Here is a 24,101-nt window from a genome sequence, read left to right as displayed (position 1 = left end):
AGAAACCCTCAGAAGTGCACAACAATCATTTACTTCCCAGCCCTGGCTCCAGACGATTAGTAGGGGGTATATCAATCCTTTGTATGAGGGCAGGACACAACCTATACAAATGTTAAGTGTAAGCAGCTTCTCCCTCTTCCAGCCCAGGAAGACTATCAGTATGCAGATGAATGCAGATGTATCCAGTCACACCCAGCCCTTGCAGTGTTGTGGCTGTCTAGAGAGAACACACAAAGGGTCGCTGTTGCCCAGACGTGTATTGGAGACCGGCTCCAAAGCACATAAAGTCATAAGCACAGAGAAATGGTTCTTCTAAAAGTGGCATTTCTGAAATAGTAATGTTAAATCCAGCCACACCAGTAAGGAGGATTTATCACTACCATTCTAAACATAACACACATGGCAACGCCACTCCTTTCTGCTAAGGAATTACCACTTAAACGTATATAAGGTAATTCCCACGACTAGCCTTTGAGAGGAGTAGGCCTCACAGCAGTGAAAAATGAAATAGGTTGTTTGTCACTACCAAGACATGCCAAACACATAAGGTACACGCCCTATCTTTTACTTATACAGCACCCTGTCCATAGGACTATCTAGGACCTACCTTAGGGGTCCCTTATGTGTAGGAAGGCAAAAGGTTTGGTGATAACCCTGCAAGGCCCAGGTCCAACGAGCGTGCTGTAGCACTAAGGAATTTGCTACGGTCCAGGTTGAAACCAGACAGAAAGGAGACACTTCTAGAGCGAGCAACAGAGAATGACCAAAGATGGTTGTTAGGTCACCACTTCAGTGTCAATAGAGATAAAATGGGCGACTGGCAAGAAAGTCAGGTACAAAATAAATCTATATGTCAAGTTATGTCCCTTATTAACATGGCTTAAACTGAATCAGATTTACTTGTTAAATATAATACATAGTAAAATTAACAGATTACTACCATTAAAATGTCTCAGTGATGTGTTCAAGTGACAACTGGCAAAAAAAGGCATCAGAATTGGAAATTGATTACCTCTTCTCTTTCGATGGCTTCTTAAAAATCGAAAATCGCTTACTTGGACGATTACTGTGAAAACTATACAAAAGGGAAAAAATGATAATTGCATCATAATATGTTTGAACTGGTATTTTTATAGCTATCCAAAATACAATGATAAATTTTATACAATGGTACTTAACAATTAGATTTGTTAGTAGTAAACATATTGAGTAAAGGCTCTTAAGATCATTAATGAGGTAAACTCATACTTTAATTGCAGAAGCAAGAGCATCCTGAAATGAAATCTTACAGGCGCACTTCAGAAGTAATAAAGCAAAAATCAACTGCATCTCCAAGGATATTTAGTGTAAAAAAAGCAAGAAGTGGTCCATAAACAAATATGTGGATATGTTTTATTATGAATGCAATGCTTGAGTCACATACAACCTATCTCCATTCCTATGTGCGTTTTGCCAGAAACCTGTAAACTGAAAAAAAAGCTAACAGGTACATGTTTTTAAGCCAATGGCTGAGGCGCAGGATTGGCCAATGACAATGGAAAAAAGCAAGATGGAATAGGTGTCGATAAGTTATCAATAAAGTAAACTTCCTTCTACTCTTACATCATGGATCAGTTCCATTCTTAAACTATGGGAGGATTACTTAGCCACTGAGGAAAAAAAAACAAGTGGGGCCTGCTCCTTGGGAGGGAAAAAACAACGAAAAAGAAGGGAAAAATAGGACAACTAAGAAGCAAGGGCTTTTAAAGGGCACTCAAATGAATAAATGAAAAGCAGTGAATGGACTGTAAGCCCAGAGTGAATACAGCATGTCTCAAAGAGACAGCGCATGCGCTGCCTAGGCTTTACCTAAATAGATGATGAAGGCAGCATTAGACAGCTATAACATAGGCAGTGAGGTTGCGAATCAAATCTTGCAGATTTACAGGAAGAAGTCTCAAGACAGCAGTGTGCCAGAAATCCCTTGGGGTAGCATGCCACCACTAAACATGTCTATGACAAGTACATGCCCGATTACTACAATAGATGTCACGCTAGCTATCTTTTTTCGTAGTCCTTTTACTTGGCAGATAAACCCACCATATGGGGTCCTATCCAGGTTCCTCTGACGTCATACGACCGCTGCCGCGCATGGTTGTCATCTTCAGTCTTTATTTTCTTCTTCTTTCCCATCTTTCAGGGGAGCTAAGTGGGTCGCCTGTGAATCCAGATGAATTCTCCAATTTGGAAAATCATACCTACAAGTAAGAAACTATTTTGTTTTGCAGTATGAATCTTTTCTGGATTCACAAGCTGTGCATTGGTTTTGTAGAGGTTTGTTAAACTTCGTGAAGGTTGGGATGAAGTGAACTTGTAAATATGTTTTAATATTTTTTGCCCCAGATGAGCTTTCTCATACATTGGAATATTTATACAGTAATTTTTGTAAAAGTTTGCCCTGATGATTAAGTGGCTGCCATGCAAATGTCTTGCAAAGGTGTATTTGCTAGAAAGGAGCTCCTTTCTTGGGTGTAAAGCGTTCCGCTGGTTTGGAATCTAACTGTACCTCAGCATTTGTAACAGTTGTATTGTTTTTTAAATCCATATAGAGATGTTTACTTATGTTGTTGGCTGCAAATGACACAAATAACTGCTTTGTTTTCAAACTAGCTTCTGTTTTTTACATTTAGTATATGATCACTCTTTTGTGTCCAGTGTATGTAAAGCTCGTTCCGCTTGATCTTTAGGTTCTTAGGAAAAAAACGTGTTTTTTGAATGGACGGATTTATGAGGAAATGTAAAGTGGCGTTGGGTAGAAATTTGAGGAGCTGTCCTCACGACAATTCTGTCCTTGTGGATGTGCAAGCATGGCTCTAGGATGGTAAATGCCTGCAGTTTACACAACCTGCGAAGAGATGTCATTGCAACCAGGAATGCGGTTCTCAGGGTGAGCATCTTTAGTGAGGCCTTATGCAAAAGCTCAAAAGTCCTTGTGCAAAAGCCCAATAGCCCCTTTTTGCATGGTTACCCCCAAACATTTTGCCAGATACCAACTTGACTGAGTGTGCCCTGGGTCCCTGGCAATCAGGCTCCCAGGGCCTGTTTAATGCCTGTGTTTTTCCCCAAACTATACCTTTGTTTCCACAATTGGCACACCTCTGGGCGACATGCAAGTCCCTTGTAAAAGGTACCCCTGGTACCAAGGGCCTTGTGACCAGAGAGGGTCTCTGATGGCTGCAGCATGTATTATGCTACCCTTAAAGACCCCCTCAGCTGAACAACCACACACTGCCATTGCAGGCTGTGTATTCTGGTGCAGGCTAAACAGAAGAGTCAACATGGCACCCATCCTTGGGTGCCATGCCCACCAACACTCCCCGTGGCATAGGTAAGTCACCCCTCTAGCAAGTCTTACAGCTCTAAAGGCAGAGTGCACCATACCACCGGTGACGGCATAGCTACACAAACAATATGCCCTTACAGTGTCTGTGCCATTCACAGGCATTGTAAGTGCAGTGAAGCTATTTTGAGTATAGGCGCTGGGAGTTTTGTCATTACGAACTCCACAGGTCCCTGATGACCCCCACTGAAAACTGGGAAGTTTGGTAGAAAACTTCTCAGCATAATAAACCCACACTGATGCCAGTGTGGGATTTAAAATAAAATGCACTCAGAGGGCGTCTTAGAGCTGCCCCCTGGAGAACGACCAGCCTCTGTGTGGTTTCTGACTGGCTACTAGATATCTACCACCACCACACAGGTTTTTTGACCCCTGGGTAGAGAGCGCTCCGCGCTCTGGGTCCTGGAACAAAGCACATCCTGGGCAGAGAGGTCATGCTTCATCTGCCGGATGGATAGGATCCACGAAGGAGAAGCTTCAAAGGCCTGCAGCCTTTGTTAGCACAACCAGTCTATTGCTATCAGCAACTGGCCCCCACTTTGGGCAGGAAAATCGGCAGGAAAACCTAGCCAGGAAGGGAGATGTGCCCACCTTTGCCAACCGCACTTCACAGGTGGGCGAGGTAAAGTGAAGCAACCCTCGGTCCCCTGTATCTTGAAGATGAGGGGACTCACTCAATCAGGAAGAGGCCTATGCCCACCTCCCACTGGAGGGAAGCATAATAGGGTGTGAAGACACCCCAAGGAAGGGATCCATGGGTCCCGACCTGCACAAACCTGTCATGCCCCTAAATCTAGTATAGAAAAGCACCCCTGAACCTTGCCTCTTCAGATACGACAAACTAAGAAGAAGGAACAAAGAGCCGTGGAGAAGAGGACGAGGACTGACTTGGTACCAGCCCTACCAGCCAGTCTCCTCCTACAGCGACCCTGCTTCAAGAAACCAGCATGGCCCGCAGCCAGCAACCTCAAGAACCCCAGAGGACAGGTTGTCACAGTAACTTCGAATGTTGCCCTGGATTGCCTGACAAGTGAAGCTGTGTGAGGAGGTGCCCTGAACCATCATGGTGCGCCGTAGAGGCCCCTAGACGACCTACAGGGCCGCTGGAGGCAGAGGAAGAGATCGACCTTATAAGTTTAGCCATGCAGCAGACTTCTTTAATTGTTACAATTACAGGCCACATTGTATACCTCTCTATATGCCTGTCCTAGCCTCTTTCTCGCTCTCTTTTCTAACCGCTCATCCTGCACCTACTTCTCTATCAAAAATCTAGCCAGCAAGGGAGTAACCGCCTAAGACCAGTAATGTACTAAGGTTTTCTGAGAGCCGTGGTTAACCACGCTACTGCTTTTGTGATTGTAACCAATCTATAAAAAAAAAAAAAAAAACTATTACAGGACACATGTAGCCACAAGATCGCAGAAAATGCACGCATGTACGAACGATGCCAAGAAGCGGAATGAGTGCCACAAGCACAGATGCCACCCACTGATCTAGCTGTTTTGTCTGTTTAACAAAACGATTTTCGAATTTAGTGCGACATCATTAACTGGCTTCCCGTCACGAGATTCTCAGGGGGTTACTCATCTATTTAAAATGCTTTAATAACTATCCTTTGAAAATATATTTTTGGAGTTTAATAGAGCGCGAACACGATCGAAGGTATCAGAGCGCTTTACATGAGCACTAGTTGCATTATAGACGGACATATTCATTTTGTTAGGCACGGGGAGATTAAGGGATTTGCCCAGAATAACAAGATGTTGAATGTTCTGCCGTGGCTCAAACCTGCTTCCCCAGTTTCGAGGTCGACCGCTCGAGCCAATAGGGTACATTCTCTTTTGTCGAGACATCTGTGACATCCAGACCTAGACGCACAAAGCCAGTGTCATATGTAATTGTAATCTAAAGGCGTAGGTGGTTTGAGTTCAAGGTATTAAACAACGTTGGATTTGCAGTTATACAGGGACCCGTTTACCAATGCGTGTAGTTACCCAGCTATAGGTGTAATGCTGTGAATGCGGTAAATGTCCTTGTGGGGTTCGTGCGAGCGGGCACTACATGAGACAGGTCCTGAAAGGTTTGGAAACACACGTGGAACTTGTGAGTATTTATAAACGTCTCAACGACTTATTCACACCCTGGAAACGAACTTCTGTTTAAAGCAGGAATCAGTCTTTCTATTTTCCAGTGTAGGAATGAGTACGAAACAGTTTAAAAATGAGTGACACTTGCAAGAAAACGGGTTTAGAGGAGAAATATACTACCACTGCGCAAATGCGAAGGTATTTTTGTATGCAAAGTTTTACTCGGTATACACTTGTTCATGCAAAAAGTATTTTCCTTATTTAAAAGTCGGAATTCATAAAGGATTTACCAGAAATAATCTTAAAAATATTTGTGAATTCCTAAAATGGCACTCATTCGAGGGAGGTAAATGGTAGGTGCAGATTTCCAAAGATTTTTGTGATTTGGGGCCCCCGCGTGTAAAAAGAGCTCTTGGTGGGCAGAAACGTCGGCAACCACTTCTGGATTGTTTCCAGCTCACAATCCTACCACTCATACTCCAGAAAAGTACGCCTTTTGCAGTGTGCCCTGTGTACCCCTACTAGCAATAGCTATAGAGAGAGGATGCGGCGTAATGTCAAGAGCTGCTGACTGGGGCCCAAGATCCTGTGATTCTGCGCCCCCTTGTCTACAAAAAATGGTGTCTTGTGTAATAAAACGGGTGCTCATGTAAGGCGCTTCAATAATTTCCATCTAGTTTGCGCTGTTTAAAAATCCAAAAAATAAACCACAAAAGAAACCCTACAACATATGGAAATTATGTTGCCATGAACGGAACCATTCTCTGTGCGCCCCCTATGCCCAATTCTACCTTTTCCAGGTGCAGTTAAGGGGAAGAAATCATTGCATGTGTTTGTGAATGTTCACAAAGCTGCAAAATTGTGGGTATTCATCACTTCTGCCTGGCCTCTCCAGTCTCACGGCATTCCTAGGGGAGCATACATGCCTGCCCCATGGCCTGACAGGCTGCCCGGGCTCCACGTAGGGGACCCTCCTCACAGGGCGGCCTCCTTAGTGCTACAGGAAGGCACACTAAGCAGCATACCAGTGCCCCCCGGCCTATGGACCAGGGGGTCAGCCGGCTGCGTCACTTCCGGCCGTGGTGGGGGAAGGCAAGGGTACAAATACCTTCCCCCGCCCACGATGCAGCCTCTTGTCTGCTGCCCATCTCGCTGTTTGGTCTCGCTGGGATCGTCCCTTGTTTCGTCCATTTGGTTGTGGTGAGTGTTGTGTTTGCAGGCTGCGTACCTGCAACTGCGGGACAAATTGTCTGGGCCCCCCGGCTGGAGTCCATTGTGAGCGGGGTACCGGAGGTGACTCGCGCCCTAGTCGGGGCTTTGGATCGATGCGGTCACAGGGGTCTCACAGGCAGGCATTGGCAGGAGAGTTATGTTGGTGGCCGGCCTCGTCGGTTTTCGAGGTGAGTGCATGAGGGATGCTGCGAGTGAGCGGCCCCCACGCTCATAGGCGGTAGTTGGGGTCCGGTGCGGTGGGGCATGACGCTCGAGCTAGCTTGCGACTATTTTTATATCGGAAGCTCGATTTTGCCGGTTGTGCGGTGGTTGAGGATCCGAGGTGGTGGTGTTGGACAATGAGTCCGGTGGTGTCGCTGTTGTGGCCCCCTGCCTGTCTGTTGGGTTGCTCGCGGTTGCCCGTTCTGCTCGCCTACCTTGGTAGTACGAGCAGTGGGGGGAGCTTTGTGTGTGCTCCTTGGGTGGCGCGGTTGCACTGCAGGGGGTTGGTGGGCACACCATGGAGAGCCCTTCTCCCAGGTGTATGTGCAGGCGTGGGCGCTCCCGTGGATTATTGCTTGGGGGAGGGGGGCATGGTTTGGCTGCATCAGGGCACGGACCGGCACGGGACAGGTGCACCAGGCCCATGAGAAGCGCGATATCCATGGTAGCATTGTCAACGGAGTGCCTTGGGAGGCTTGAAATGAAGAACCAAGCATTAAAATGAATCATCAGTTCCAAATTGGCCGTTTGTGGGGCCTATGAAAAGTGTTTTTCCCGAGGCAGGGCACCCCCTTACCTATCGGACTGCCGGTTCTGGGGCCACGGCCCTCGGGGACTGGGTGTTGTACTTGTGGGGAGTGCGTGGGCGCCGTGTGGTTCCCTCTCCGTGGCGGTGCTGCCGATGGCGGTGTCGGGGCTTCGGCCCGAGCGGAGGTGGCGGGCATTGTTTGTGTGCCGGCAGCCCTGACTTGTGGTTGGGAGGATGCTGCGGGTCACTCGTGTGTGGATGCAGTATGGGAGCCAGCTGTCCACAGGTCGGCGGCGTGGCGGCCAGAGCCTGGACACATGGGTTTGCCATGCCCTCAATTGTGTTGCGAGGGGCTGGGCCCGGGCGGGCGGCGCGGGTGCCGTTCACTCAGTGGGGCTGCAGCATGGCTTTTACGCTGGTCCCCGGACAGCATGTTTTCAGGGACTGCTGTCGCGGTTGTCTCTGTGGCTGTGCTCACGGCCTAGTGTGCACGGGCCTAGTTGCTGCTTGTTTTTCATATGCAGTTGACAACCATTGACTGCGTCGATGGTCCCGACTTGTGGGATTGGGGATAGCTGTTTGGCCGCCGGGGGGCACTGCCGCGTTGCGTTGCTTCCTGCACATGCCGGTTTTGTTGTGTTGGTATTGTGTGGTATTTTGTCGTGGTTCTAGTGTGTGTGTTGCAGTGGTGACGGGTGCCGTTCTGTGCTCCTGGGCAATGCGCTTGTCTCCCATGCCTGAATGTTCAATGTGAGCCAGTGCGCATGCTAGCGCACCAATACCGTTCTGTGCTCCTGGGCTATAGGCTTGTCTCCCGTGCCTGAATGTTCAATGTTAGCCAGTGCGCATGCTAGCGCACCAATACCGTTCTGTGCTTCTGGGCAAGTCTCTTGTCTCCCGTGCCTGAGTGTGCGGTGTGGAGCTGGGCGCATGCTGGCGCTCCGGTGCCATTTTGTGCTTCCGGGCAAGTCACTTGTCTCCCGTGCCCGAGTGTGCAGTGTGGAGCGGGGCGCATGCTGGCGCTCCGGTGCCATGCTGTGCAGCTGGGCAAATCACTTAGTTCCCGTACATGAATGTGAAATGTAATGCACTGCACACGCTAGCGCGCCAATACCGTTCAGTGCTTCTGGGCAAATCACTTATCTCCAGTGCCTCAGTGCAATATAATGCGGTGCGCACGCTGGCACGCTAATACCGTTCTTTGCTTCTGGACAAATCACTTATCTCCTGTGCCTTTGTGCAGTGTAATGCGGTGCACACGCTAGCACGCCAATACCGTTCGGTGCTTCTGGGCAAATCACTTGTCTCCCGTGCCAGGTGCAATGTAAGGCGGTGCGCAGGCTTGCGCTCCAACACCGTCGGGCAAGTCGCGGCCAATAAATTAAAACATGCATATCGGAGTTGCACTGACTATGAGCAGAGGAGTGGTTGCTTTCAAGGAGGCTGGCCTCTGGCTGCCTGCAGCCCAGTCTGGTACGTCACAAACAGATTGTGGCGGAAGGAAGGCAGGGAAGAGGGGTGCTCTGGACAAGGGGGGCAATTGTGATGCCTGATTTTGTTGGCCGGGTGCATCAGTGTGTGGGACCTCAACCTTGCCACAGCATAATGGTGGTTCATACACTACCCAGGTGAACGAGATACGCTGTATTGTGCAGTTTAAAGTTTAGGAGGACACAGCTCCCTCATATACAAACCGCCGGATTTCCCCAGCTCAGCAGGCTGGTGGGGCGATTATGGAGGGAGCCAGAGGAAAGGTGTTAGGGGTAGTTATTTGGCCCTGTGAACGGTTTGACCCAGTGGTGCATTGCCGAGGAGCACAGGCATCCCGGGAGAGCCCAAGTGACTTGGCTGATAGGGGAAATCACACATTCTTCAGGCCCGTAGGGGACCATTCATTACGCCTGGATGCGGTCCTGAGGCCATTTTATGGGGCATGGATAGCCTCAAATGCTGATAGAACTTTTTCCCCTGCAATTTTGTGCTTTAGGCAGCTAAGGTGGGTCCCCGGGACCAGTGCATCTGCAGCCCCGACTCGTGGGGTTGCCAGGCCTCAGATAGGGAGGTCGATTGATGGTCTTTCGTGCTGCAACGGGGGCCTTGGTTGCAATGTTTTGTTCCATTGGCAACTGAGGCTGAGTGGCCTTGGCTTGTTCTTATTTGGTGGTTTTGGGCTCTGGGTGGAGCCCAAGAGCTATGGGTGGGAGCAGCTAGCTCTCGGTTGGCTATGCAACTGAGCTGTAATGGTGGCTTATTTCACCTTATGCAAATAGAAGCACTGATTAGCCAATAGAAGGATTTGTTGTAGGTAGTGCTCCTTTTGGTAGTAAATATAGGGATGCAACGACGTGCTCAGTATGTCATAACTAGAGCTCATGTTTAACGTTTCAACACCTTTGCGTTCACATACATTTACATTTGTATAATTGAGATGTAATTCTCAATGCGCGTTAGATTAACGCTATGAATGGTGATCAGTCAGGCTTTTCAGTGAGCGGAACACCTAGTAAATGCGAGGTGTACTGGTGGACGGTCTGAATGCCATAGTCATTGCCTGAGCAAGCTGGGTAGCCCTGCAGATTAGTTTTAACTCAAACAATCCTTGAAGCTTGCTCAGGGCTCCCTCGGCTCTGTTGGTGTCTTTTATATTAGCCGGGTCCTCCTGGGACTCTTCACCGCTGTGTCTGGGACCAGGTGGAAGGTGTACACATCGCCTTCAGCACCTATGCTAAGCAAAGATTTAAGCTTAAGTGTTGAGAGTGATTTAATGTTCCCGGGTCTTTCAGATGGGCTCCATAGGGTAGGATGACCCAGCGGCAAGGAGCAGCTAGGGTAGTTTACATGTGCATTATCGACTATGAAACAAGTATGCATCGCGGGGCCCTGCTCACACTAAAGTGGGCAAAGATCACACAAACTATAGGTGCCGAGGTCTGCACCGATGCTAAAGGCCTTGGGATCCCAGTTCACTTCTGAAACGGCGATGGCTTCAGATGCTGAATGGATATCCGTTGTTATTTATTCGATCGTTAAACGATTAGTTACTTGCGGTGTTAATCCGCGGGTGTAGAGTGTGAGGCTCCTGTTGTCTTTCCATCGTGTCTGTTTGATGCGGGATGGTTGTTATTTGGGCACAGCTGTGTGTGGGGTCTTTCCTCGTAATATTGGGGTTAGCCTGACTTTAATCTCCCCGTTTGTCACACATGGTTTTAATGCGGGGGGTGTCCCCAAGCCCTGTGCCCTGAGGCACATGGGCGGCATGGGTCTTCCTACAAGTAGATGGATTTGAACGAAGCCCCCACAGTTCACGTTCCTCCCTGGGGCTCGACGTGGAAATTGAATGTCGGTTTACCGTCTTCAAAAGAATTCATGGCATGAGGCGCACATGAAATACAGAAGGATGATAACCAGACAGCTTTGAGTGACGGACTAGTAGACCTATACTGGGCAGTTGATGACCTTCAGTATAGGGTCTACGGCCAGATGGGGAATTACAGAGCACGTGTTGCTCTGATGTGCTGGGTGGACGGCAACTGCTGTAACCCTTGCTGTAACCCTTCCCTCGCTCTGACCCCCGTTATTGGGCAGACAACAATAAAGAATTCTTCAGATTAATTACACCAAACAGGTAGAGTTTACGAAGGGTTGGACAACTTGTCGACATGTTCTAGGCGCTGTGGTGACTTGTGGGTGGTTTATAGGTATGAAGCTGCCCCTCCCCATACCTGAGACTTAAACACGGCGCTCTTACAGAATGAAGACTTGGGGGTTTTATGTTTATGCCTAGGAAATAATATATATGCCCCAAGTACTTAGCCTTGCATAAGAGGAGAATTTTTCATGCAACGGCACCTAGTTAAAATTAGGATCCGTGTAGAGCGAGCTACAGCGACATCTGACTATAGACTCATCCTTTTACTCAGGCCCATGGCTAGGTGCACGGGTAACATTTTGTTCCCTTATACAGTATTTATTTAGTGGTTAAACAGGACTAAGGTGAGGACTCCTTTGGCAGTATTTCCATGCCTGAACATACGTAGGGATGAAGTAACAGTGTCCCAAGTTGCGCAACATGACATACTTGTGTATAGGAAGTTTGTTAATAGGTTCATTTGGTCTAACAGTGGCAGGTAACGGGGGCGACTTGTACCAGAAACTAACATGAATGGCTCAACACTGTTGGTTAGAAGGGACTTATCAAGCGCAGAACCCAAACTAATTAGCATTAAACACAGGATGGAGACTATTTAAGCGATATGCATAAAAGCTGTAATGTGATGCTAAAGGGATGGCATGCCAAGGGAGATTACTTCCATATGTGGAACAACACGCCTAAGTAAGCGGAGGATGCCTGATGGATTAGTTAGACCTGCTATCAGTTTATTAAAATCACCCGGTACTATGAATGAGTGACATTTGTACTTAAATCATAGGTACTTCCAGGACACATGTAGTTCATTACACACACCCCTGAACAGGACTGCCCCCCCCCCCCCCCCACCCCACCTTGAGCTATTGGAAGTATAACACTAGATGGGTTGGCATACTTTTGCAGGCGCACGTTGGTGGTTAGCTTGCACACATGGGTGTTCTGCTGAGTGGGGGCAGGTTAGCATGCTTCATCTTGTCTTCTCTGTCAGAGCCAGCAGACCCCAATGGGGACAGCGTGCTCAAATACACGTCATGTTGGAGGTAGGTCCAGGATGAAAGGTTGTGCTTGGTGAGGCTCAAATCCAAAGTGGTTGTGGTATCTTTCCAAGGGACACATCGGGTTGGGCAGTACGAAATTTTTAAGTACAACCGGAAGGAATGCCAGGCAAGATTCTAGCAATCGCCGCCATGCAGGGGACCATGTACATAGGTCACTTCCATCAGGCGGAGGTGCCCAGTGGGAGCAAAGTAATCCTGGACTGATTCACATGTTGGGTGTGGTGGTGGTGTTCCCTACCTCATTTCTCAGGATCTCTCCCTGTTGGGCTTACCTAATGATTATCTTATTGGCTTTTAATTTACTGCCTCTCTTGTCTCTGCCATACTGCGAGTAGGTTAGCCATGGACTTTAAGAAGTGCTACAATGGCCCTCTAATGCTATAGTACAGCATCTAGTTTACCGGTGCTATTGGTACCTCATTAGCACCAGCAGAGGCTCACATGGGTAGCAGTAAAGCTTCCTTTTATTTCGCCTGGGATTGGGGCTGGCAATGTCATCATACTTTGCATCCTAGAAAATAAAGAGGCAAAGAAATCCTGTGATGGTGCAACGCGCACTCAGCAGTAGAGCCAGCTAAGTTTCAACATAATACTGGTATACCATCAGTGATAAACGTAAGGTCATGGGCTACACACGAATAGGCACTTTCTGGCAGCTGGGGCGTTAGTGTGCCATTCCCAAGAGGGTGCGGGTTGCTTTGTTTTTGTTGATAGGGAGGGGATGGGGCACTAATACGGACAAACTACCAGAGCACTTTTTGCAGTAATAGTTAAGGTTAAATTGATTGTATTGTTGACATGTTACCAGTTGCTTCAGTTAAGCGAATTTTCCTTGGGAGTTGTCAGCGAACATTCGGATTGCAATGTTGGTGGTTAGCCGGTTGGCAGGCCTTTTAGATTTGTGTTTCTAGCTCAGCCATGTCCAAGTATGGGTTATGGTGCCTGAAGTCTGCCCTGGGATACAAGTTCACAGGCAGGTGGGTAGGGCGAACTGAAAAGGGCTTGGGTTCGACTGCTGGTCACAGGTTCAGATCCTGGTAGGTCCTCTTAGCTGTTCATCCTCCTGAGGTCGATGAAACAAGTACCATTGAGTTGAGTAACAATAACCTGGGCAAATCCCCCCTCCCTATAGCCTTGGCTGGCAGCCATGCAGGTTGTGGAAGTTGTCATCCAACAAGTGTGCTATGGGCCATAAGATTGGGGAAACCCCTAGGTTAAGCACAAATGGACTACAAAGTATTAAAGAACACTTGGCATTCCCAGTATTCTAAAAGAGCAGGTATTTATACTTGTGGTTCCCCTCGGGTTCACACTGTCCTGTCTGCTCCCTGGTATACTAGCAGACGTTTGGGAGGGCGAGGCGTCACCCGGGCTGGTGACTGGCGGTATGCGATGGACATACTCCGACAAGTGCTATACACAGATAACAGGGTGAATGAGGAAGTAAGACGGGCTTGATAACTCTTACTTCCACCCGCATTGGCACTTCTTGTCAGGAGTGGATTGTCAAAGGTATTGCTCTTCAGCCAGGCAATGTTTACATTGAACCAACACCAAACCAATTGTGGGTGCATATACATGAAGGGCTGGGCGAGGCAGGTACTACGAATACTGGGTCCCCCTCCGAGTTGCAGACTCATCAGGACATGCTAACAGGTGGGGCGGTGGGAATCCCAAGGTATTTGAGGGGACAGCCGGCCATAAGCCACCCTGGGAGGGATGGTGTAATTGAGCAGGCACTGGAACAGTTTCTGTAGAAGCAGCGGCCCGGACAGGGGGGTGTCAGTCTATAGTCCACAGGGAGCTTAGAAAGGATGGAAGCACCTGTCCAGAAGAGGCATGCTGTCCTCCGGTCCTATATGGGCTTGGACTTGTTTTGGCTGGACCGGGGAGAGGCCCGGTAATCAGCAGGATGGAGGTAAAGATGCCTACCTTGGTGGGGGGCCCTGGTTGTGACGGTGGCCACCCACAGAGCTGTGGAGGAGTACAGGGTGATCCAGAGTCTGCAAGGTACAGAAGGGTACTACATGCAGCAGCACAATAAGGGTGCAAAGCCAAGTATACAAAGGGATGTCTTAGCGTTGTCCCCTGGAAGATCGGCGGCGCCCCGTTAGTCCTACGGGCGGTTGTGGGCCTGAGCAACCGGGGGCTGCCTGGAATGCTCAGCCCCCCTTTTGGGGATGTGAGTAAGTGTGATGGGAGGGGTGGCCCCTCCCAAAATTGCTAACCACCGACTGGCGACGGCCACGGTGTAATTTGCCTCCTCAGGCGGACATGCAGCATAAGGGCTGGCCTGCCGTTGGATGGCCCATAAGATAACCCACCATGTTGGCATATTTGTTATGCAAATAAACCTGCAACAATTTTCTCCTCTAACAAAGTGTCGTGTGGTTTATGTGTTTTGCTGTACGAAAACCGAGAAGGTGTCTTGTGGTTTATTTATGTATGTTGTGGTATGAGAACTGAGAAGTGTTGCTGATATTGGCACTATGACAGGCTGTCCGGGGTCCACGTAGGGGACCCTCCTAACAGGGCGGCCGCCTTAGTGCCACAGAAAGGCACACTAAGCAGCATACCAGTGCCCCCCGGCCTATGGACCAGGGGGTCAGCCGGCCGCGTCACTTCCGGCCGTGGTGGGGGGAAGGCAAGGGTACAAATGCCTGCCCACGCCCACGATGTAGCCTCTTGTCTGCTGCCCGTCTCGCTGTTTCCCGCCCTACCGCTTACCCGGCAGTCGGCCAGAAGGTGGTAAGGGAGGGGAAGAATCTAACTTATTATTTTGTGTTGCAGGAGGTGATACAGGGCGATCCAGAGTCTGCAAGGTATAGAAGGGTACTACATGTAGCAGCACAATAAGGGTGCAAAGCCAAGTATAGCCAGGGATGTCTTAGCGTTCTCCCCTGGAAGATCGACGGCGCCCCGTTAGTCCGGGCGGTTGTGGGCCTGAGCAACCGGGGGCTGCCTGGCACACTCAGCCCCCCTTTTGGGGGACGTGAGTAAGTGTGATGGGAGGGGTGGCCCCTCCCAAAATTGGTAACCACCGACTGGCGACGGCCACGGTGTAATTTGGCTCATCAGGTGGGCAGACGGCTTAAGCGCTGGCCTACCCTTGGATCGCCCGTAAAATAACCCACCATGTTGGCATATTTGTTATGCAAAAAAACCTGCATCAATTTTCTCCACTAACAAAGTGTTGTGTGGTTTATTTATGTATTTTGCTGTACGAAAACTGAGAAGGTGTCTTGTGGTTTATTTATGTATGTTGTGGTATGAGAACTGAGAAGTGTTGCCGATATTGGCACTATGTATATATGACTGGGCAATACAGCCCACTGATGCATTCCCCCTGTAAAGATCTGCATATCAGGGGCTTGCATTGCTGGCGCACGTGACACCTTGTGTTTGACTAAGTATTATTACGAGATTACGAGGCACAAATGTTCGCGCCTCTGGCTCTAACCTTTCAGAGAAACAAACCCACTGTGAGCCGGGCTCTCCCACGTTGCGTGAATTTCATCGCCAGAACAATGGCCGATTTCCCTGCACAAGGGTGGAAGTGTTTTGCATGCAACGTTTTAACTCTTTGGCGCACATGCACACGACCAGGGCTGTCCAATCGCAAGGCCTATGCAAACACAGTGCTGTCGTTACATGCGCGCGCTTGTGTACCATGTAGTTATATGGCCATGCAAGAGGCTTCGCTCCATACTGATACTCCATCTCGGTGTTTACTCTGTCTTTAAGAGAGGGCCCTGGGACTACAAAAATCTCTAGCTCCATCTTGGTGGGTGCTGGGTGCCTGCCAGGCTGGGGTACATACGGGCCCCGCAGGGGGCATCACCAGGAAGAAGTTCTCCTGCGTTTGTAAATGTGGGCAAAAGTGCCACCAGCTTTCCCATGGAAAGGTCCGTCATTGCTGGGTTAAATCGGAGACTGGGTACACTCTATGGTCTTTTTCTGCTGTCCCTGGAGCGCCCGAAGGACGCCAACTCGGTATGCGCTACAAAAAGGTGTGGAATGAGTCCATGAATGAAGCACTTCGCTTCACACGTTTGTTTCAAGGCGGCTTAGTTGTTTATCTTTTTAATTATACTATTATTTTGGTTGTGAATTACGTTTTTGTGTTCTACTGCTTAAAATGCGACGGCTGTTTACTTTAAATATATTGGACGCACTTTGCCAGTAACAGCGTTGCAGCCAGGCTCAGGGACTCAGTCTCCCAGGCTACCCTGCGCTGCAGGACGCGCCCGGAGGAAGCCCGGACCAAGGGAAGGCTCGTCTTTGCCAGTCATTGGCAGGAAGAGGCAGGGCAGAGCCATGCCTCTAACATCGCTCCAGGTCAACTCTTTTTAATATCTGAGGTACTGTTAATCCAACTGCTTACGGCTCACTCTAGAACTCTGTACTAATTGGTCTTTGTACTTGTTATCTGGACTAATCTGACTCACTCTATACTATTAGAGTTTGTGTGTTATAGCCAAGCATATTCTGTAAGCATTTGGTAAATAAGTGCCCCTTTCTCATTATTTTTATAGTTTTAAGTATGGGCCAAAGAAAGGCTGTGGATGATCTAGGGATGGGAGGGGTAGGAAAGGGCAAGAAGTCTAAAAAGCTGACAAAAGGTGCTTTGGCTAAACGGAATAATTCTGTCATGAATCACATAGATAACATAAGTGAGAATGAAGAGGTTCGGACAGCTCCCATGGGTTCAGATGCAGGTACTTCTGGGGCACTAGCCATTAATTATCCCTCCTCCCCGCGTATTGTAAAATCTGTACCAGCCATGATTAAAAAGTCCACAGAGCAAACATCTATAAGATCTGATATAGGGGTTGCTGTAGGCGCAGGTCTGGACATACAAGCCTCCTCCTCATCTACTGTAAGTAATGATTTACAGCCAGAGTTCGCCGTAGTATGTACCAACAGATTTACCCCACTGACGAGAGTAACTGAGGATAACATGTCTGCCCAAGTGAACATTAGCCCGGTGTCATCAGGTGAATTGGTTGATTCAATAACCCAAGTGACATGTACTTGTAAGTGCTTGGGTTCTTCAGCAGACTTAGTAGCTCAGATAGGAGGGGTTACGGAGTTAGTAAGCTTAGTAAAGGGGTTGATAGAACTATCTGATATCATGAAAAGTATTTTACACAAAGATACCCCCTTTTAGCCAACATAGACAACGTAGCTACTTTAGCCACTTCATTCCAGAATAGACATACAATTGATAGTATTCCTTGTAGTGCTTATAAAGGCAGACGGGTTAACGATCTAACATCTTAACAGCTAACCTCTTGCCCGCCACCCAACGCTAGCTGACAACCGAATCAAGCAATACGGTATGTTTCTGCAGGTGCTAAACAGGCCTTTCATAGTGATTGCCAAGATCAGAATAAGGGTTCTGCAGATTGTGCAAGGTCTTATTCCTCCGACATTTGGGGCTCTAGTCTATTGCTGCAGGGGACTGTCCGAAGGCGAGCAGGGCCTATAAATGGGTTTTCAAAATGTTATGTCTTCTTGACTAACATTCCGAAAGTACCATTTAGCTCATTCAATGAAGATGAGCAGGCTTTGATTAACAAAAGCATACATTTGCTCCGACACGTTAGGAACTGTTGTTCATTAATTAGAGAAGACATCATATCCACTAAAAGGATTAAGTCTCAGGAACATAGCATTGACTGTGTTAGCTTATTACTCAGGTCTGTAGATCTAGCACAAAACTTAGTGGCATTTGATCTAAGAACCTCCCACCTGAGTAGCTCAAATATTCGGATTAAAAACAACCCCCCTACAGTCAACATTAGCAATTGTTCTAACAACCTAAATGTATGTGGTAATGAGGGGTCCTCTTTAGAAAAGGTTGATTGTAGGTTAAGGAACCTTCATTTACCCTCTCAGCTTAGGGACGCTTCTAAGGAAGGGGACGATGTTGGTTGTAGTAACAGGGCCCTAGGGCCTGATGGTCTTAGTGGGACAGAACTGGGTACTGAGATAAGGGAGAAAGGCCCCATTAAAACTCATTCAGCTAATCTGCCTATGCCTATTTGTACCCAAGGCTCGGAAGTGTTGGCCAAATTTCACGTACTTTATACCCCTGGTAATCTCTGGTACTATGATTCAAGGGCACCAGAAGTCAAATTAGTCAATTGTTTCCTGGAATATAGCAGGCTTATCCTCGAAAAATGCATCAATAGAATGGTCAACATTTAATGAAGAACATGATATTTGGGCTTTTCAGGAAACATGGTCATTGTATCAAATTTACCTTCTTGGGTTTCTAAAGTTTTCAAAGGCAGCTTTGGTGGTGGGGGGGGGGATTGACAGCGAGGTCGAACTTTAGGTGGACTAACCCTCTGGGTTAGACAACAAGCAGGCTACAAGGTGGAGGAAGTATTCATGGATAGTCCGGATATTATGGCCGTACGGCTTCATCTGGCAAATGTACCTGATATAATGATTATCAATGTATATGCAAGAGGGTTGCCGGGTGGTAAAGGATCTGACACAATCACCCTTATCGATCGTTTTTTGGAAAATAACAGGGGATACTGTAATCTGATAATTGCTGGGGATTTTAACTGTTCCTTCGAGCCCTTAGATCAAGACTATGGTGATCTTAGTGCTGAGGAGAATGCACAGTGAAATATCCCATCCCTAGATTTATGTCCAATTAAAAAATGGACCAAGGCTGCCCTACAATTGAAAGGTTTGTGTTTGGAACGGGGAGTTAGGGCAGTTAATGGGAGGTTCCACTCGGATAGATCAGGTTCTCATACTTTTAGTAATGGGATGAGAAGTAGTCGTATAGACTATATATTCCTTAATATCGAATTGTGGTCCTCCCTTCTAGATATGGTAGTACAGGAGCGGACTGAAAGTGACCACAACCCACTGATATTATCATTGAAGATATTGGGACTATTCAGCCATAAAAATAAGATAGTTGAGAAGGTAACAGCAGATGTCATGCTTACTAATGACATGAGGAGAGTTAGATGGGCCACGGTTATTGATAATGATAGGGCTATGGAACAGATGAAGGCTGCGGGCGTTTGTACCCTAGCGACCCTACAAAACTGTGATTCACAGGAGGATATCAATTCTATCATTTTGCAGGTCCACAATGATATTTCTCTGAACTTAAAAACTTTCATTAAAACCCAAAAGCCGAACAAGAAATCTCGTCCCAGGGCAGCATCGTGGTTTAATAAATATTGTAGATATGCTTATAAGTCTTTTAGAGCCATTAAATCAAAAGCAATGGGTGAAATCAAAGTAGCAAGGGTAAGGTACAAAGAAATCCAACTACAGGCAAAGAAGGACTAGGATGAAAAACGCTGGCAAGATTTACTTCTAGCCAGCAAAGGGAAAAATATGGAAAAATGTTGGCAGCTCGTTAAATGGGGAAGTGGTGATTCCATCCAAACACCAGTCAATTATGTAGCCCGAGCTGTGGGCCTCATACTATGAGGCCCAGTTTGCTGCCACTTTTAATAGTAAGAGTAAAGAACAATTACAGCACCCAATCCCAGAAACAACACTGCATTTTGATAGTTCAGAGGTTGAATCTGTACTTTAATCGATCCCGAGAGGTAGGGCCCCCGGTTTTGACTGTATACCGGCTGATCTGTTTTTGCATGACAAAGGAAACTGGGTAACTTATATTCAGGTTCCTAACCAATGCAATAGCCAGTGGCACCCCCATCCCTGATACATGGAGAGGTGCGGAAATCCTGCCAAGTTATAAAGAGGGGGACTGTTCCCTACCAGGCAACTATAGGCCGATAAGCCTCAGACTCTCTTCAAAAGATTGTTGCCAGGATAGTGTTGAGCAGAGTCCAGTCCTGGATAGTAGAGAATGACATCTAGACAACGCTTCAGGCAGGGTTCCGCCCACACACTGGCACCATAGACTAGGTTTTTAGGTTTATGTTAATTTATTGGTGGGTTGTCATCATTGGAAGGGATACAATCTTCGGAGCTTTTGTTGATGTCAAATCCGCTTTTGATTTGGTCCCTCGCAATAAAATGTGGAGTGCTTTTGCGGATATGGGGATGCCGTTGGAACTTCTGGCAATCTTAGTTAAACTCCATGATTCTAACTATGCACAGGTTCAACTGGGGCTCGCAGGGGAATATCACCGACAGGTTCCCTGTTTCTAAGGGTGTACGTCAAGGGTGCGTTTTGGCACCTACCCTATTCTCTCTATTTAGCAATAAGGTTGTTCAATACTTCTCTACCCACCCAACAGATGCCCCCACATTAGCCGGCATGAAGATACCCCTGCTCATGTTCGCAGACGATACCTTGATTATTTCAAAGCCACAAAAGGGGTTGCAGTCTAACCTAACTAGATTTGAGGATTTCTGCTGTGATCATGAGCTTGTGGTTAACGTGGAGAAGACAAAGTTTATGGTCGTCCGTAAACACAAAGTTATTAAAGGGAGAGTCTTCATGAATAACATTCTTTTAGAACAGACTGACTTTTTACATATTTGGGGATAACTCTGGGTAGGAAATTACAGTGGAAGCCACAGATTGATATACTGGCTCTAAAACATGCCCAGCTAGCCGGTGTACTCATAAAAGAACTAAGGCTTTCACAGACTAAGCCAATAAGCCCCGCCCTAAAGATCTATAATTCCAAGATCAGTACCTCTATACTCTATGGTGCTGAACTTTGGGGCTTCGATGATTTATCGCCCTTGACTACAGCTCAAAACAAATTTGCGAGAGCTATAACAGGCCTCCCGCAGTCAACACCGCTTAAGCCCCTTTACTTAGATCTGGGCTGTCACACTATAGAGGATACAGCACGCTATAGACTGTTAGCATTCTGGAGAAGGCTTTGGTCAACCCCTGAATTGTCTGCATATGCCGAGGCGTTATCTGATGTTCAGGGGGCAGACCGTTCATGTAAGAGCGCTTGGTTATGCAAGATAAAAAGTTCATTGACCAATATGTAGTTGAGCAACTTGTGGGAAGATCCAGCAAGTGACACATTCCCTTTGAAAAAGAATTTAAGGCAGCATATTGGAACATGGTTAAGACCAACCAGTTATCATCTAATTTTGGGCATACTTTGTCCGGGGCATTCTTGGAGTTTAAACAAGATATGGGATTTTATTACCAAACCAAGTGACGGGAAGTTGTTACACCAATTTAGGGTGGGTTCCCTCCCAATAAAATCATTTACAAGTAGATGGCATTCCTTGACGTATGATAAACGTAATACATGTCCAGCTCATATCGAAACGTTAGCACATAATTTATGTCCAGCTTACAAGTTACCAAGAAATAAATGGTTGAAACCAATATGCTTGAATCTGGGCACAAGGTCCGGCACCAAGACGCTACGGATCTTGAAGACCAACACACACGAGCCTATAGTAATTGCTGTTGCTACATTTTTGAGTTGGATGTGGTCAATCCGAGCCACTACGATGAGGGTACACTAATTCTTGTTAGTCCCAACTGACTACTCTAACCTCAGTGGATTGGTATCGTAAGTTCACTCCCAGCATGGGTGGCTGTCATAGATACCCAAACTGGGTGTATGTCCTGTTTTTTGCACCAAAGAAGGGGTATTTAGTATCTGCCAATAGTTGTGTAAATATATGCATGTTGTGTATTATTGCCTATGCATTTTACCTACACCTTTTAATCAATTATTATCTACGTTTTAACATGATGTACCTTTATACAATATGAATTTCACTTTTTGTATTGTGTCTTTGATGATTATGACAATCGAGATAAAGACTAAATTGACTTGACTAAAGTATCCTGATAAGCTACATTGCGACGTTTCGGTACAAAATTGGGAAGAAGGGAAAAGTAGGAGTTGAAGAGGTGAACATAAGAGAGAGAGAGTGAAGGATAATACAGCGCTATCAGCAACTCCTTACTCCAGGTCTCTGCAGACAGCTCCCTGCTCCCTACGTGTCTTATATAGAACAAGCCCAAGAGTGGTGCGCGCGCATGTGCCCGCCTTAGGCCGTGGGTGGCTACAATTCCTGGCAAAGGTGGGACATGCACCCGCCTTTGCCCAATTGCATGCTGCCTTTGCATGCAAAGACCTATAGAAAGAAAGCAAAAGAGAAAGTGCTGATTGATTACAAGAGGTCGTTTTCCTAGAGCAGTGCATGCGCTGCTCTAGGCTCAACCTAAAAAGAAGCACTGCTCTACAGCACATCCAGAGGGAAGACCTGGGCTTGGTCCTTGTCTGCATCTGTGGCTGACCTCTCCAGGACCCCCTCTCAACGCCTGAAGCATCTGTTCAAAGGGACCCCACCCCACACCCAAACCGGAACCAGCTGAGAAAACCAGACACCAAAAGGCACCCCTGCACCCTCCTCCCCCTAGATGTTGGGGAGCCCCGCTGATGGTGCCCAGGTGCCCCCCAGATATCCAACTTATCTACCCAACCATTGGTCGCCTTCTTCAGGCCTCTTTCCAAAACAGACGACCTCCACTGAGAAGCATTGGGCTTCCAACACTGATTTGCACCCTTCACCAGGCGGCCCTGTGCTGCTGGTGGTGTAGCTTCAGTGCTGCTTAGTGCCCCCTCCCCGTTCTCATTTAAACTCAACTGGGCATTTGCCCCAAGACCGCAGGTACCCACCTGCAAAAGATGCCTCTTCGAGGAACTCCCTGACTCCAATGGATAACATTGAGTGGCCTCTGCACCCGGCTGCCCCTGGTGGTGCGGTACCTACCTGGTCTTGAACCTTGCCCTGTGTGTGAGAAAGTGGCTCTGAATTTACTGTTCCCAAATAGGTACAGTGTGTACAGAGTCCACAGTCCCAAGAGGTTTGGCAGAGGCTAACGTTAGATATAACCTTACTCTCTAAAGTGGTAGCTTGGTCGAGCAGCAAGCAGTATCAGAGGACAGTGTAAAGCATTTTGTTGTACCCACTCAGTCAGCAAATGGTTTCACACACTCAATAACTGAACTCTAGGCCAATGGTTTATATATAAAAAATATATGCTTGTTTTATTTTAGAACCAACAATAGGTATTAAAATATAATTTCTCAGAATGAGATGCTTTAGGTAGATACTTTTGCAATATGCAATTGAATTTTGTAGAAAGTTACAAGTGGTTGCAATAGGCAACACAATTTTAAACACAATAATGCATTGAGTTAAATGGAAGTTTCAAGTTATTTGCAACAGATTACTTTTAGGATTACTTTTGGAATTCCAGGACTGGATCCTAGATTCAGTCCTGGGACAGTACTTAGAAACAAGTGATAAAAGTCGACTTAATTACTGTGATGATTTTTAGACAATATTTTGCTATTTTAAAAGTTGACACTTAGAAAATATTTCATAGAAAACAGTCAATGATTCCCTATGGCAGAAAACTCAAGTTGCAGGTATAGTATGTTCTCGTTACTTTTGTAATCCAGTACTGGGTGCCTAGACTCAGTACTGGGACCTTTATCAAAAACAGGTAAGTAATTACGTTTTCAGAAATTATACGATTTTTAAAGAATATTTAAAGTTTGCAGAAATTGACAAGAAATTTCACAGAAAAACAGTCAATGATTTCCTATGGAAGAAAATTGGGTTACTGGTAAGTACAGTTGTAAGTATTTTTCAGAGTCAGTGCTGGGCACCAAGATCCAGCACTAGGAGCTCACCTAATAGCAGGCGAGTATTTTCGTTTTCGTTACTTGGCTGATTTTGGGTGAATATTTTAAGTTTTGAAAAGTCCACACTTAAAAGAAATTTCAGAAAAAAACCAGTCAATGTTACCCTAGGAGAAAATGGAGTTATCGGTTTAAAGGTAAGTACTCGACTGGCAGAGTTAAGGTTCAGGGCATAGACTCAGGGGTCTCCCAGGGTCAGGTAGGTACAGTTGGTTCACCCTCAGCGGCACGGGGGCGGCTGGGTGCAGAGAGAGTTAGGCCCAATGTTATCCTATGAGAGGTAGGGGGGCCTTGGTTGGTGGCTG

At 47.0% G+C, this 24,101-nt stretch overlaps 1 protein-coding gene across 11 annotated transcripts in view; it reads right to left on the bottom strand.

Annotated features, from left to right (window-relative positions):
- The window catches only part of ZNF280D (zinc finger protein 280D), an 896,727-nt gene that overhangs the window by 428,793 nt on the left and 443,833 nt on the right, over positions 1-24,101 (bottom strand). For all 11 annotated transcript variants that reach the window (XM_085644120.1, XM_085644117.1, XM_085644119.1 and 8 more), the window contains one exon: positions 1,013-1,075. In XM_085644120.1, the coding sequence (XP_085500246.1) occupies positions 1,013-1,075 (63 nt within the window). The remainder of the gene's footprint in view (positions 1-1,012; positions 1,076-24,101) is intronic.

The sequence above is a fragment of the Triturus cristatus genome, chromosome 3_1 (genome assembly GCF_964204655.1).
Source record: "Triturus cristatus chromosome 3_1, aTriCri1.1, whole genome shotgun sequence".
Classification (NCBI taxonomy): domain Eukaryota; kingdom Metazoa; phylum Chordata; class Amphibia; order Caudata; family Salamandridae; genus Triturus; species Triturus cristatus.
This window is presented reverse-complemented; position numbering and strand designations above follow the sequence as displayed.